This window comes from Dendropsophus ebraccatus, chromosome 1 (genome assembly GCF_027789765.1).
Source record: "Dendropsophus ebraccatus isolate aDenEbr1 chromosome 1, aDenEbr1.pat, whole genome shotgun sequence".
Taxonomy (NCBI): domain Eukaryota; kingdom Metazoa; phylum Chordata; class Amphibia; order Anura; family Hylidae; genus Dendropsophus; species Dendropsophus ebraccatus.
In genome coordinates this window covers 11,365,770-11,382,368 of record NC_091454.1, presented here as the reverse complement: position 1 = coordinate 11,382,368, position 16,599 = coordinate 11,365,770, and the positions used below count along the sequence as shown (strand labels likewise).

Here is a 16,599-nt window from a genome sequence, read left to right as displayed (position 1 = left end):
GGTATTTACACAAGGGACAGCTGCCCTGAGCATTATGGGTGTTGGGACATGAGGGAAGCTGTGATTTACTTTTAAGGAATAGTATGGATCATATTCAGCTTGCAGGTATATAGCTCAGGCTCTCTATCTCCCTCTTCTGCACATAGCACATGGGGGGAGGACGTGGCTGTAGTGGGGGAGGATGTGGCCATAGTGGAGGGGGGGTGGAGTTATAGTGGGGGAGGGTGGAGTTATAGTAGGGAGGGTGGGGTTATAGTTGAGGGGGGTGTAGCTATAGTGGAGGGGGGGGGGGTGAAGCTATAGTGGGGACCCTCTGGACCCCTGTGTACATGTATATATCTTTGTACCCCTATGTACATGTGTATATATCTTTGTACCCCTATGTACATGTGTATATATCTCTGGACCCCTATGTACACGTATATATATCTCTGGACCCCTATGTACACGTATATATCTCTGGACCCTTATGTACATGTATATATCTCTGGACCCTTATGTACATGTATATATCTCTGGACCCCTATGTACACACATATATCTCTGGACCCCTATGTACACGTATATATATCTCTGGACCCCTATGTACACACATATATCTCTGGACCCCTATGTACACGTATATATATCTCTGGACCCCTATGTACACGTATATATCTCTGGACCCCTATGTACACGTATATATATCTCTGGACCCCTATGTACACGTATATATCTCTGGACCCCTATGTACACGTATATATCTCTGGACCCCTATGTACACGTATATATCTCTGGACCCCTATGTACACGTATATATCTCTGGACCCCTATGTACACGTATATATCTCTGGACCCCTATGTACACGTATATATCTCTGGACCCCTATGTACATGTGTATATATCTCTGGACCCCTATGTACACGTATATATATCTCTGGACCCCTATGTACATGTATATATCTCTGGACCCCTATGTACCTTTATATATCTCTGGACCCCTATGTACACGTATATATCTCTGGACCCCTATGTACACGTATATATCTCTGAACCCCTATGTGCACGTATATAACTCTGGACCCCTATGTACACGTATATATCTCTGGACCCCTATGTACACACATATATCTCTGGACCCCTATGTACACACACATATATCTCTGGACCCCTATGTACACGTATATATATCTCTGGACCCCTATGTACACGTATATATCTCTGGACCCCTATGTACACACACATATATCTCTGGATCCCTATGTATATATCTTTGTACCCCAATGCACACGTATATATCGCTGGACCCCTATGCACACGTATATATCTCTGGATCCCTATGTATATATCTTTGTACCCCAATGTACACGTATATATCTCTGGACCCCTATGCACACGTATGGATTTCTGGATGGATTGACGCCTCCTCCGTCTGTGTTCCCGGCAGTTCCCATTTCTCCTTATGTCACATCCAGGGACATGGCGGGGGCCATCATCTCTGCCCAGCAGCAGGCAATGCTTCAGATGTGGGAGATAGGGACGGCAAGTAATGAGGTTATTCTGATAGACTAAGAGTCCTCAGCGGAGCCCGAGCCGAGATGAAATCCTTCCTGACAGAGCTGATATTACCAGTCACGCACAGCCTCACACCCAGACCGGCTACTAGAGTCGGGGGCACTCGGCCTCATATGAATCTTCAGTTCTCTTATATTTCTCCTGAGCCTGGTGACTGATCAGCCAGCTCTGCCAGTGCCAGCAACACTGTCATCGGGAGGCAAACTAATAAGAGTCCAAGTTCACGATGTTCCCCTGTAACATGAAGCAGGGACACAGGAGCTGGAGGACCGGACAGTGCTAGGATAGATCAATGCAAAGTAATGGATGAGAGATTGGAACATGGTGGGAGGCATGACTGGTGTACAAGGTAAAGACCAAATATAAGTGGTGCTGCTAAGCGGAGACAGTTAAGTATTGCCTTATATGGTCATCAGTGATCGTCCCAGGAGACAGATCTTACTATAACCTGATATTTATCTCACCCTGCAACCAGAATACATAATAATGAGCTCTATGGGGGAGATAGCTGGAGGCAGTGATGACTTTTTGTGTAAATTTCCAATATTTGATCATTATCCCGACCGCCGTACCCTCCACGCGACGTGTATATTAAAGCCGATGTCTAATTATATCCATAGAAATGGCTGCAGGTGAAGGGAATTTTCCCATATTTGAAAAATATATTAATTTAAAAAAAGGAGAAAATGATGTCTAAAATCGACGTCAGCAGCGTAAAAAAAGGGGGGGGATGGGAAATTAGAGTGGCCTATAAAACTCCAAACTCGGTACAGTCCTAAGGGTATGTGCTCACAATGATTTTTTTTTTTGTGGTGAAAATACAGCTGTATTTTGACCAGGGGGGGGGGGGGGGATGTGAACATACCCTCAAAGTGCAGAGAAGGGCAACTAAAAATGGAATTTTAAAAATGTGCAAAAAATTATAATAAAGATTATAATAAAGAAATATTTTTAAAAAAATCATAAAAATGGGAACGAAAAGTGCAAAAAGATGTTTTTTGAAAAATAAAAAATTATTTAATAAAAATAAGAATGAAAAGTACAAAAAAAAAATGTAAATCTTAAAATACAAACAAAAAATACTTTATTCTCAGCTACAATACTCTGGACTCATCCAGTTACGTGTTTGTGCAAATACCTTCATTTAGGAAACTGCTCTTTCCCTCCCGTTGTTGGCGGCTCATGGTCCTGAACTATTGAGCCATGGCCACTAGATGGCACTGTGACACAGCTATCACCTGGGTACATTGTTGTGTCTTATCCTCAGTCGGCCTGTGAAAATACCTCGGATTATTGGTTAGAGAAAAAAAACATCCAGTATCGGGGTTATTCATCAGCGGTTATCAATCTGTGAAAGATGTGACGCACACAAATAGCACAAAGCTGCCGCCGGCCAACCTGACATCACCACGCCGGCCACTGAATGGTTACCATGCCGAAATCCTTCTTAGTAGCTGTCACTGTGACCTGGGCTGATGTTATATGTCATCAATACAAAGGGACAGTATAATACTGTATGTGATATAACCACTGAAATAGCAGAATAGTGAGTGCAGCTCTGGAGTATAATACAGGATGTAACTCAGGATCAGTAATGTAATGTATGTACACAGTGACCCCACCAGCAGAATATTGAGTGCAGCTCTGGAGTATAATACAGGATGTAACTCAGGATCAGTAATGTATGTACACAGTGACCCCACCAGCAGAATAGTGAGTGCTAGTGAGATATATATAACCACCTTTGTTTGTCTTTCAGATCCCCGGTGTCAGCGGAAGAACAAGGTGAGATACTGTTTATATAGGAGAAACACGAACCCTTGTTCTGCAGCTGTGTACAATAGTGTTTCAAATTTCATCCTGAGCTTCCTGGTTCAGAGAGAGATTGCTGAGCTAGGCACCCTCCACCTATATTGAATGGAATTGTTCTGCCTTCAGACACCACTAGAGGGAGCTCTCTGAATATCTGCTCACATGATCATCACAATCAGAGGCAATAAGTCAGCAGGGAGCCTCCTCTTCTTCATTGTGAGAAGGATCTGCAGCCATGTGCGGCTGATCCCCCATCTACCAGAGGAGGGAGCAGGACACCGCACATTGAGATGGAATACACAGCACTGCAGAATATATCGCTATTCAGGAGACTCTCCATACATTATGGAGCCGAGCCAGGAAACCCTCGGACTTGTATTCCCTGCACGACTCACAGGCTGCAGTTCTGCAGTTCCCGGACCTTCCCCCGGGGGGCGAGAGAGTAAATTAATTAAAGTGGGAGAAGTAAATAAACTCCGGAGTCCGGAACTGTTCGGCTAAGTAACGTTGAAAGTTTTACTGGTCCCCCCCCCCTCTTCTTTCGCCTGAATGAATGATTTAGCAGCGCAGAGTAATTTATCCAATGGCGTCGGGCGCTCGTACAGCTCGCGGCATTACGTTGGTTTCGCAGTAATTGCTTCTAGCCATAAATACCTTTCAAGTAGGATCCATCAATATAAGAGACTGCAGCAGAAATCTTGGCATAAGATTGTTTACTTGCTCTGCAATACAGCGGGCATGCGAATACAGAGCAGCAGAGGCGAATATGACAAGTGCAGCAGAGCCGAGTCGGCGCAGCTCTTTATAGTCATTGTGGACCTGTCGTATTGCCACAGCTTCCCCATGACCTGAGCTCAGTAGACCCCCCACATATGCCACGATCTATAGTTAAGGCTGGGTTCACACTGCGTTTTTGCATAAAACGGATGTATTTGTGTGCATCTGTTTTGATCCACTTTTTCCATTCACTTTCACTGTAAAAAAAAAAAAGTGGATCAAAATACATCTGTTTTTTTAGCGTACACAAAAATGTGGTTGACCACGCTTATATGTACACTGAAAAAAAAACGATGCATTTTGGAAAAAAAAAAAAAACACTGCAAAACGCAGCTTGAACCCAATCTAAACCTACTGCTTGATCTTAAAGTGGTTGTAATGGATCCGGATCAACCCCCTTTAAATGAGATGAGATGAGATTAGAAAAAAAATGGATTTGCTTTAACCCAGAAAAAACACCGCTGATATGCCACAACAGGTATTGAAGATAAGTCAGTGTTATACCACTCCCAGCCATATGGACAAGAGTGGCGCTATTTCTAAGGGGGGATTGATAATAGAAGAGGCATACATGATAAAGCTTTTGTATGATGGATTATTGTAGTAACCTCCTGTATTTCTTGTTTTACAGCTCTGGTACTCGCAGTGCTCGATGGGGACTTTGACAAGGTGAGGATGTATTCCATATTGTAGGAAACCTGCCTCCATATAGGCCATCTCCTTTATAGGAATCCACAAGGTGCAGTGCTGGTGCATAACTAGCCGACAATCCACTTTTAGTATTCTCAGTTGTAATCTCTGGAATAAAGTTGCAGGCGGCCGCACATTGTCATGCGCCATTATTGTGTACCATGTAAGGCCCTGTTCATATTAGAAGTACAGTATACATCAGAGCAACTCCTAATGTATGGTCTGACAGAATGCTGCAACATTTTCCGCCGTAAAGATATGGTTGTATATATTTTGGGACCACCTTCGATGATGTAACTGGCCATATATGGACAATTACCATATAAGGATAGCCCACAAATAGTAAATGTCCATATACGGGACAGTAACATCATTGGAACTTCCTTGAAGAATAGGGGGGGCATTCACACGTTCCGTAAGTATGGACGATGGACATGAATTTGTAAACCCCGGCATCATTATTTATGATGCTGGGAGCTCTGAAGCTATTTGATTATCTACGATATTGTACTGACTCCTTTATTGATTTATGTTTATAGTAACTATAAGACCTCGTTTCTCCTTGTCATAACTATTACCTTTCACCTGTAGCCGACCATTTCCAAATGGCAACTTACTACTGTATTGGAGAAAGCAATACAATGCTAAGTGGGACAGCAATGGGGTCCACAATAGCTAAAGCATTATTATATACCCCACTACGGTCCCTCAAAGAATTATATTCTTTCTTTGTCAGTAGATTGACTGCTCTTTCTCCTTTTGAGAGTGGACGCCCATGGACTTGTCTTGTGCATTATAACATACAGATTAAACATGGGACAAAAGCGTGTGACATCCCATAATTGTTATACCATTTTGTATTTATAGTAACTATAAGACCTTGTTCTCCTAGCCATAACTATCACCTTTGACTCACATTTGACCATTTTAGTAGTAAGAAAATGTCAAGTAACTGCTTATATATGAGAAAACATACAGTTCTTAAAAGGACAGTAAGGGGTCCACAGTCACTGAGGGGTGATTTAGACCCCACTATAGTCCCTTAAAGAGTTGTATTCCTGTAAGTAGATTGACTAACTGCTTTTTTCCTCTATTAACATGCATGTTTCGACTTGGGAGAAAAGTGTGAACATTCCTCATTACATTATGATGGCAATTTACATTTATAGAAGTTATAAGATCTTGTACTCCATCACCTTAGACCCACATTTTAGTCGTTAGAAAACATGAAGTAGCTGCTTATATACGTGGAACAGTAATGGGGTCCACAATCACTGAAGCGTCAATGTAGTCCCCACTATGGTTCCTCAAAGAATTGTATTCCTTCTTTGTCATTGGATTGCCTACTTTCTAGGATTGCACTCAAATGGGGAGAACTCCTGGGGTGGTTCGTCTTAATACAAAATGGTGGGGAAGTTGAAATGGTCTTTTTTTCCCCAACAACCTCTTATGGGTGGCATGGTTAAGTGGCCTCCATACACATTAGACATTTGACTGGATCTGCCAGAAACGCCAGTTCCAGACTGGCGGAGATTTATCTAATCGAGAACAAGAGGATTGGTGGTTGAAATTCGACATGCCAATCCTTCTCTCCAGTAACATCTCTCATCTAGGGAGAGATGCGAGGTCTGCCCAAAGCTGGTTAATTTAAACATAGTTGATCTAATGTTTATAGCTAGCTTAAAGGGTTCCTTTCAATCACTTTGCCTATTGACGCAACAAAAAAATATCCTATGCACATCATCTATGGATTTCATCCCTCTAAGTTCTCATCTGCAGAGATTAAAGGGACAGAAAGTAGAGATTTTTTTGGAAAATAAAAATCAGTAAAAGCCCCATTGTACCGGCAGCCGGTGAGCGGGAGAAAATTGATTCTGGGAACCAAGCCAATGATGTGAGGAAAGATGATAAGATATTATAAGATATTTAAGAAACGTAGGAATCCCAATTATTGTGAGGAAAACATTACACAGGAAAGATCAAAGGGACAAAATTCTTCATTGTTTTTCAGCAGTGGATCCATTTATTTATAACGTCAGACTCAGGAAGCCCCTATACACATTAGACGGTGAGCTGGTCCCACCAAAATCGTAAGGTTTGGTCAACTTTTTTCTATTGTCTATGGAGACTTTTAGAGCTTTCATAGCAATCATCCAATCACTGTGGTTCCATCTTCCGAGACCCCCAGTAAAAAAGGAGTTGCAGCCAGTGAAACGTTTCCAATAAATGGCAATCCATGTAATAGTTGAGTCCCTAAGCTGGCCTTAGACATGTTGTAGGAAGACATCGGTCAAGGACGAGTGAAGCCTTAACGGTTCTGAAAAAGATGGGAAGAGCATCCAAATCTTTCCTCCGTGATTTGAGATTCTCTCGATACTGCTCAAAACAACCATCTGTAAGAACGGTCACTTTAATTTTCGAGATCCCCGTGGTAGAGACCTGAAGTGGGGTTCGGAGGTGCTAATAAGAAGCATAATTCAGTTTTCTATGCATTCTTTATTTCAGCAACTCGTAAAGGACTTCATCCATTCATATCCAGATATGTCTATATGCAGATAAAATATATAGGAATTAACAAGACTGCACCTTTTTGGCTACTGGTAAGGTTGTACTACTCTTATACTTTTTTTTATACTCTTCGTGGTTTATCTTGGCTCTCCTGTCTCAAGATCTGCTCAACTGCACCACAAGTTTCCAGTAAGAGGCCTCATTGATTTCTTCATAAGGAACAGGATGCTTTCGTAACCTCTTCCATATCTTCATGCGTGGAGGACAACCGGCTCCAGCTTTCCGTGCCTTCATATGGCAATTCTGCCTTTTCTTTTCCACTGTCTGCGATGACCGCTCAAGTAAGCGCACAGCTTTTTCAATGTACTCGTATTCCTCATCGTGCAAGTGTTTACTCACTTCATATAAATAAGGAGGCAGGCCTTCACAGATGGCCTTCTTGTATTCCGGATCATTCTTCAATACGTATTCTGAATTTGTAATGCGGTATATCATCCACATACGTTGAAAAAATTGCAACACAGTGTCATCCTCCCGCATCCGTTCTGTGTCCAACAAGTCATCTAGGTTGGGAATGAAGCTTTCAGCTATGTATTTGCACTTACCGAGCCAATTGATACAGCTTGTTTTCACAATGGGAGGTAGTGAAATGAAGCTGCTCGAATCCATACACCTGCGTAGGATCTGCTCGAAATCTTTTGCGCTCCAATTCAAGATCTTGGATTCCATCTCACAGATATACAGCCAGTCAAAAACATTTGAGCTGTTGACCTTTCCAAGCCTATAGACAATATCCTGGATTGTATCTAGATCTAACGTAGCCTCGTTCTCACCGTTTTGGAGCTGGGGATAAAGAAGAGGTTGTTTCCATTTGTCATCAGGAACAACAACTATGTCATTTTTTATGAACTGGTATCTCGGATTTTTGCTGTTTTCCACCAGTTGACTTTGGAGAGAAGAAACCTTTTCTTCCAGTTCTCCACACTTTACTCGGGCCTTCTGAAGTTTTTCCACTTGCTGGTTGACCTGAGATATCCAGTAGGCCTTCTGAGCCTCAAGGGCCTTCTGAGCCTCAATGGCCTTTTCTTCCAGTTCTTTACACTTTCCCTGAGATATCCAGTATGCCGTCAGAGCCTCAAGGGTTTTTTGGAAGTTGACCTCTATCTCCAGATTGCTCTTATACATCCTCTGCTTTTCGGCATCCAGCTTGCGTTGAAGCTCGTCACACGTTTGTCTCAAGATGCAATTCTGGTTCCTCAAAGTTTCATTCTCTTTGGTTTTCTTTTCCAGGTGGGTTTTGGCTTGATCTAACTTTTTACTGGTCAACTTTGCTATAGGATACAGCTGGTACAACGTACCCCACAAACCTGTTTGAGAATACGGTGGACGTTCTTCAGAAGCTTGAAATTCTTTCCAGGACTTACACCAATCATTCCATGGGTTCCACTCATTGTATTCCAAAGAAGAATCACGCACACGAGTCAAGTCAGAATATACCATGCGGATCCAGGTGTCACACATTTTTCTCCAATAAAGACGATCTCTGTCTCTTTTCTAAGGCATCGCTTTTCGTAGAATTTCCATAATGGTGGAGATCTGGCACCCTTAAGACTTGAAGAAAGGAGAGATGAAAGAACATTGGTCAGCAAAAAAACACAATATAGTTCTGTTTTTTTAACCAAATTTTTAACTTGCACTGAGGTCCACTTCTTGGTCGGTGTCATGACTAAAATAATATGTGACCCTAGGGAGAGATTGCAAAGTGGAAAGTGGAGATGGTTGCAGAGCAGACAGTGGCAGGATGTCCCAGGGTGAGAAGGTGAGCCATTGCCTCACCTGGAGCAAGATGTGCAATAGGTGTAATGGTGGGAAAAATGGAGCATAGTGATTGGAGAATGGAGTAAGGCCATGTTCACATAGTGTGTTTTGAGGTTTAAAAATACACTTGTCTTACAAGCAAAATTAGACTCAAACTATGTGTGAAAGTGGAATGTGAAGAGGGTCACTGATGCGCTGGGTTTGGAGGGTGTTATAAGCAGAAATGAAGGGTGACAGCAAGGAAAGGATTACAATAAGCACCAAGCTTCTGTTGTTGCTGATGCTGAGAAGCGAAAGGAGCAGAGAGAAAACAGCACTATGGACACAAAGCAGTAGGTATTTACACAAGGGACAGCTGCCCTGAGCTTAAAAAAAGCCTTGATTTGTTCTTACTGTGTGGATGGTCTTCAGCTTAGAGGTACACAACCTAGCTTCCTCCCCTCACCTACTCAGATCACATGCTAAGCTCCTACTTCCTGTGTTCTGTCCTGATCTAGCTGTCACTAGAGACAGATTTGACCTGACAACAAGCAATGGACTGCAGATTGCAGTGTGCTGATTTTTGGGGGGCTAAAGAGTTATTTTTTGATAATGTGATTAACAAATATGTTACAGATCCCATAGAGAAATAACAGAAATAGTTTGAAACAACATTGACCATTTGAGATGTAGTCTGAACCATGACCTTGAAAATCCCTTTTAAACTGGAAGCCCCCCAAGAAGCCTACTTTACGCAGGTGGTTAGGTGTGGTTAACGCCACTGTGCACAAATATGACATCGCATACGAGGCCCAGGGCCAAATTTTTCTTAGTTTTAAGCTGATACAGCAAGATACGATTCCCGTTTCCTGTTACCTATTCCGTTTTCCTGTTCCCTACCTTTGTGCGACCTTAATTTTTCACTTCTGTTATTTCCCCTTCTAATTTTTTTTATTTCTATTATTATGACATGAATAGACTTTTTTTTTTTCTAATAAACTTTACTATAACCCTTTCATTACATGCAGAATTGTCCAAACTATTGAAATAGAATTATATTGGACCCAGATGGTGAACATTTTTATTGTCACGGTAATTATAAAAAGCAATTAAATTTCTCTCTACACCAAGATGGTACCAATAAAAACTGTAAATTATGGCCAAAAAATTAGCTCTCAAACAGCCCTGTAGGAGACAAAATAAAAAAAAGGCTCTGAGATGGCAAAGAGGAGAGCTATGTATAAGGGTACTATTACACGGAACCATAATCTGCCGAATCGGCCTTATCTGGCCGATTATCGTTCTGTGTAATAAACGATCAGCCGATGACAATGATCGTTGATATAGGTTTGGACCTACAGTTGTCGGGCTCCAAACCCAAATGCTCTTCATTTGACTCCCGGGGCTGGAATCAGGTGCCGCCCTAGGGACTCCTGGAAAACATGGATACAGCCATAGGCGAGTTCCCTCAACACTAATTATCACTTCTAATGTTAACCTATAGGAACGCATGAAATCACATAGAGTCCCTCTAGGTTACCAGCAGTAGCGAGGCATGATGGGGGTTACAGTCTCCCATCAGTTGGAGAGCCACAGGTTGAGGAACAGTTCTTTATGACCTCATCATCCAAGGTCAGCCTTGTGCACTGGTAAAGGTGTAAATCTCTGCATCGTGTTGGAGACTGAGGTAGGGGGAAGATGTACAGGTATACTATGATTCTCTTAAAGAGCCACAAATCCTATGCTCCGGGTCTGCAGTGACACAGTGTAGCCCCCCTAGTTATATCTTACCTTCTGCTTGCGTTGGGTTTGCTCTTCACTCTCCTTCATCCAGTTGCTTATACTGTTAAGTTTCTAGAAAACTGCAGGCAGAGGGTTATATCCCATTGTGTCCCTCCCACACTTCCTTCCATGCAAGTTACTAAGGAAACAGCTTTTGACCCCTTATTTTGGCAGTCCAAAACAATTTATCAACCATTTTGTACCCCCCCCCCCCAATTTATGGCTCAAGAGACAGTGTGTGAAGTTATCGTATGTGTTTTTTTCGGAGATATTTTAGGGCCCTTCATTGTATGTGATGTTTTATGTTTTCTTTAGTCTTTTTATGACTTGTATCAGGCTAGGAGCTCCTGTTTTTGATGAGTCAAACCATGCTGTACCAGGCAGAAACCCGATCAACCCCGTTAAAGTTAGTGGAATCCTTCAGGGTAGATGGTTCTATGGACTGTCTGGCTCGGTTTTTTTCTCCTCCAACTAGGGCTGGGCGATTAATCGAATTAATTCGATTAATCGTCCAGAACGTTGAAATCGATTAGATTTTTTGTGAAAATCGTAAATTCGATTTTCACAAAAAATCATTTCGGGCTGCGGTGCCGGGGAGAAGCTGAGAGAAGGGGGGTTGCGGTGCGGGCCGGCGGGAGAGCTGTGGAGGGGCGGTGTGGGTGAGCGGGGAGAAGATGCTGGAGAGGGGCGGTGCAGTGCCGGCGGCCTCCAGCCACTGACAGCGCCGCCGCTGACCTGCCCCCGCCCCTTCCACTGAGCGTCCCACTCCCCTCCCGGCCAGATATGGAGGTCCCGGGTCTGTGGAGGAGGAGGCCGCAGGGACTACAGTAGGTGGTGATCGCGGCGCTGCTCGTCCTGGAGCTATACAGCGGGATCGGGGGGCTCGCTGCAGACCCCCGTTCCCGCTGTATAGCTCCGTGACCCGCAGCTATGCGATCACCACCTACTGTAGTCCCTGCGGCCTCCTCCTCCACAGACCCGGGACCTCCATATCTGGCCGGGAGGGGAGCGTGTGTGTGGAGGTGAGAGGAGGAGGAGATGTATGTGCCCTCCTGCTCCAATCACCTCCAGCTGCACCAGTCACCCCCCAGTCCCCTCAGTGTCCCCCCAATCCCCTCATTGTTCCCTCAGTGTCCCCCCCCAGTCCCCTTCAGTGTCCCCCCCCCAGTCCCCTTCAGTGTCCCCCCAATCCCCTCATTGTTCCCTCAGTGTCCCCCCCCAGTCCCCTTCGGTGTCCCCCCCCCAGTCCCCTTCAGTGTCCCCCCCCAGTCCCCTTCAGTGTCCCCCCCGTCCCCTCATTGTTCCCTCAGTGTCCCCCCCCCAGTCCCCTCAGTGTCCCCCCAATCCCCTCATTGTTCCCTCAGTGTCACCCCCAGTCCCCTTCAGTGTCCCCCCCCAGTCCCCTTCAGTGTCCCCCCCAGTCCCCTTCAGTGTCCCCCCCATCCCCTCATTGTTCCCTCAGTGTCCCCCCCCGTCCCCTTCAGTGTGTCCCCCCCCAGTCCCCCTCAGTGTCCCCCCCCAGTCCCCTTCAGTGTGTCCCCCCCAGTCCCCTCATTGTTCCCTCAGTGTCCCCCCCAGTCCCCCCAGTCCCCTCAGTGTCCCCCCAGTCCCCTTTAGTGTCCCCCATTGTCCCTCCAGTCCCCCAGTGTCACCCCAGTCCCCTTTATTGTCACCCCAGTCCCCTTTAGTGTCACCCCAGTCCCCTTTAGTGTCACCCCAGGCCCCTTTAGTGTCACCCCAGTCCCCTTTAGTGTCACCCCAGTCCCCTCAGTGTTCCCCCCAGTCCCCTCAGTGTCCCCTCAGTGTCCCCCCCAGTCCCCTCAGTGTCCCCCCAGTCCCCTCAGTGTCCCCCCAGTCCCCTTTAGTGTCCCCCATTGTCCCTCCAGTCCCCCAGTGTCACCCCAGTCCCCTTTAGTGTCACCCCAGTCCCCTTTAGTGTCACCCCAGTCCCCTTTAGTGTCACCCCAGTCCCCTTTAGTGTCACCCCAGTCCCCTTTAGTGTCACCCCAGTCCCCTTCAGTTTTACCCCAGTCACCCCTCATCTATACCTGTACTACTACACCCCTTATCCACTATACCTCCACTCCTACACCCCCTATCCACTATACCTCCACTCCTACACCCCCTATCTACTATACCTCCACTCCTACACCCCCTATCCACTATACCTCCACTCCTACACCCCCTATCCACTATACCTCCACTCCTACACCCCCTATCCACTATACCTCCACTCCTACACCCCCTATCCACTATACCTCCACTACTACACCCTACGTAGATGGAGGCACAAACATGATTTCCTATACTATATGGGGCCTCTGTTACACTGGAAATCAATACAGTTGTTGTCTAAAATATTAAAATAGTATCTGATGCTGCAGGGAGAAAATGTTCTGTTTATTTAGCAAAAAAGGAAAAAAATCGAGATTTAAATCGAGAATCGTCAAAAAATTTTAAAAAATCGAGATTTTATTTTTTGCCCATATCGCCCAGCCCTACCTCCAACGCAGGTGTGAGTAAAACTTTAGGGTTTATTTTTACTTTGCCTTTACATTTGTATAAATTTACCACAAAGAATAACTGTTTTGCAGCAATTTAATTAAAGGAGAAGTCCAGCCAATTTTAAAATCTGCAAGGGGAATTTGATCAGGAGTATGAACTTGCCTCTCCCCGTGCCTGCGGTGAGCGGCAGGACCGGCCTCGGGGACCCCTGCCGGAAGGCATTTTGACGTCACGTCGACCTCAGAGAAAAATGTCTGTCCCGGCTGATGGACTGACTACTTAGCCAATCAGTGACTGGAACAACGTCCCCTCCCAGTCACTGACTGGCTGAGTGGCCAGTCCGTCAGCCGTGTCGTGACATGTCAGAATCAGAGATCCTAGCGGGGGTCCCGAGACCGGTCGCACCGCTCACACGGGCACGGGGAGAGGTAAATTCGTACTCCTGATCAAATTCACCCCACCCCTGCAGGCTGCCAGATTTAAAAAATGGCCGGACCTCTCCTTTAAATGGTCACATGACTAAGTAATGCGAATAAACCCTAAGGCTGAGCTCACACAGATTGGCTAAAAATGGTTAAAGGGGTATTCCGATATTTAGATAAAACTATGACCCCAAGACATATAACTTACTAATATAGTGGTTATCACTAATAATGCTTTTGTTTGACAGGAAGTTGTGAAGTTCTTTCTTTTTCAGTGTGGTGTTGTCTCAAAAGCATTCTGTCTCCTCTCCTCATCATTCTCCTTTCATCGGCTGAACGCTGTCTTTGGCCCCGATTTGGCAGGTTATTGCTGCATTTAATAGGGCTCTTACATTGCCCATAAAACATCTGCCTTTCGACTGCGTAGACTCAGTTGTTCAATATTTTTAGTGTCACCCATTTTAGTATTATAAAAATATGTATAAGCATTTATATAAGAGAAGGTCACTGCATATAGGTCTTAGTGGAACAGTAATGGGCTCCACACTCACTGAAGACTTAATGTAGACCCCACTACAGTCCCTCAAAGAATTACATTCCTCCTTTGCCATTGGACTGACTGCTTTTCTTCGTTTGGTTCAGCCCTAAATTATTCTCCTTTTGGCTCGTTTACAGTATTTTGTTCAAGATATATAATCTTTAATGACTGGTAAAGAAAACACAGATTATAGACCTGGAAGCTAGAAAGTTCTTTATTCATGGGTTTATATATACATTGCAAGGTTTGACCTGAAGGGAATATGCAACAGGCAAAGCTCATAACTAACTAAAGGTACTGAGAAGACCAGTGCTGTAAAGGACAGCTGGTTTAAGCTGGCCAAAAAGCATGATTATTCAACCAATAGTTCTATGGATTTCATCTGTCTAAGTTTTTGTCTGCAGAGACCAAAGTGACAGAAACCGGAGAATTTTTAGCCAAAGGATAATGAGTAAAAGCTCCATTGTACCGGCAGCCGGTGAGCGGGAGCAGATTGATTCTGGGAGCCAAGCCAACAATGTGAAGAAAGATGATAAGATATTATAAGATTTATTAGAAACTCAGGAATCCCTGTAACAATTATTGTGAGGAGGAAAAGATTACACAGGGAAGATAAAAGAGACAAAATGCTTCATCGTTTTTCAGCACTGGATCCATTTATCTATCGGGCAGCTCGAATATTCCCCTAGTCGGTCATTGTTACCGGCACATGGCTCTCGGATCAGGAGACTTCATAACATATCCAAACATCTAATCACAAGGGGGGATTTTTCTCTTGATTTTTTTTTTTCATACCATTTGGGAATTTCTATTCCGGCTCTAATTTGATGGTCAATACAATGCAGCTCTCAGGTCCGAACCATATGGACGTTCTTCCGGGGACATTTAACCAATCAGCCCATCAATAAAGTACAGAACAACTTTTATGAACTGACCTCGCCTCTCGACTTCATAAGTTCGTCACTACTTTCTGGAAGTTGTATTGGCTCCTGAAAAAAAAAAAAGACGAGTCCAGGCCAACGGGAAAATCTGCAAAACAATACATAATTATTTTTGATGGACGTAAACTGGTTTGGAGGATCAAAGAATACGTTTTCCACCAGTGCTCTGACCCCATAAAAAAAAAGTCAACGACAGTCTCCATACCTTCTAATTTAATTCATTGTAAATATTAGAAGCTAAACATCACAGTTGGTGGTCTCTAGCTCTGGACCCCCCTACGCTGCCCAGAACAGTGAGCAGCTTCTATTCTGGAGAACTTTGTATAGGCGCGAGCTTTATGTTGTTGGTCCTGTAATACAAAGACGTATGACTACAATACCCATCGATATAAGAAACACTGGAGGTAACATATTGACTTATAGCCTTGTGGGTTGCTATATAGTCGTTTATCTTTCAACATGTTGAAAGACAACGATCACCCGACATCGTGCATGTCAGCTGATTGTTGCCTTTTTTTTTTTTTTTTTTACAAGCAACTGTTGTCCATAATGGGCCCTAATCGGTCAAATATGGCCAATATTTGCTTTGTGTATTAGGGCCTATAGAAAACCATGGTTGCTTTCTTTTAGAGACAACATGACTCGTCTCCAGGTCAGGTGTGGTTTGCAGTTAAGCTCCATTCACTTTAATAAAACAGTTGTAAAACCTGCACTCAATCTGGAGACAAGAGTGGTGCGGTCTTTGGAAGAAGGCGGCCATGTTTTTCTAATGCTGGAAAACCCCTTTAATATCTAACATTGTCCCGATCCTTCTGTCTCCCAACATCATCTGTTGGGGGAGAGTGGGAAAGCCCTCATATACATTAGACGGTTGGACGATCCCAGTTTGGGGGGAAAAAAGTGTATGGGGGACTTCTAGAGTCTCCACACCAATTACCTAAAGCTTCCGAGACCCCTGTAAATAAAAAATAAAAAAAAAGGTGACCTCCGATAATTATTGGAATTCATTGATTAGTTGGACTCTCTACTCAGGCTCATATAATAGCTATAAACCCTTAGACAAGTAGGAGAATGATATCAGTGAAGAATGAACAAACCACAAATGGTTCCCAAAATTGAAGGATGATGCAAAATGTGCTAGATCATCAAAACTCCCAATACAGCTCACAACTAGAGATGAGTGAACCGGCCGAGGTTTGGGTTCGTATGAACCTGATTGGCTTCTGATTCTCGCTGTCTGCCCGCTCCGTGAAGCGAGTGGATACAGCCTAA

At 44.2% G+C, this 16,599-nt stretch overlaps 2 protein-coding genes across 10 annotated transcripts in view; one reads left to right on the top strand and one right to left on the bottom strand.

The window, feature by feature from the left end:
* DGKI (diacylglycerol kinase iota) overlaps positions 1-16,599 on the top strand; it is a 152,509-nt gene that overhangs the window by 117,186 nt on the left and 18,724 nt on the right. For 7 of the 8 annotated variants that reach the window (XM_069966999.1, XM_069967016.1, XM_069966991.1 and 4 more), the window contains 2 exons: positions 3,315-3,340; positions 4,776-4,851. In XM_069966999.1, the coding sequence (XP_069823100.1) occupies positions 3,315-3,340; positions 4,776-4,837 (88 nt within the window). In that variant the 3' untranslated portion in view covers positions 4,838-4,851. Of the gene's footprint in view, positions 1-3,314; positions 3,341-4,775; positions 4,852-11,328; positions 11,347-16,599 lie in introns of those variants that run through there. The other variant, XM_069967037.1, reaches the window with a different exon arrangement.
* On the bottom strand, positions 6,846-16,563 carry LOC138788796 (uncharacterized). Of its 2 annotated transcripts, none has more exons than XM_069967087.1 (2): positions 15,322-16,563; positions 6,846-8,953 (listed from the first exon to the last, which is right to left on the bottom strand). In XM_069967087.1, exon 2 carries the CDS (start codon positions 8,861-8,863, stop codon positions 7,499-7,501), a length of 1,365 nt encoding a protein of 454 aa, XP_069823188.1. In that variant the 5' UTR covers positions 8,864-8,953; positions 15,322-16,563; the 3' UTR covers positions 6,846-7,498. The 2 variants fall into 2 exon arrangements, with proteins under 2 accessions (XP_069823188.1, XP_069823199.1); XM_069967098.1 differs by lacking the exon at positions 15,322-16,563 and adding an exon at positions 10,931-10,973.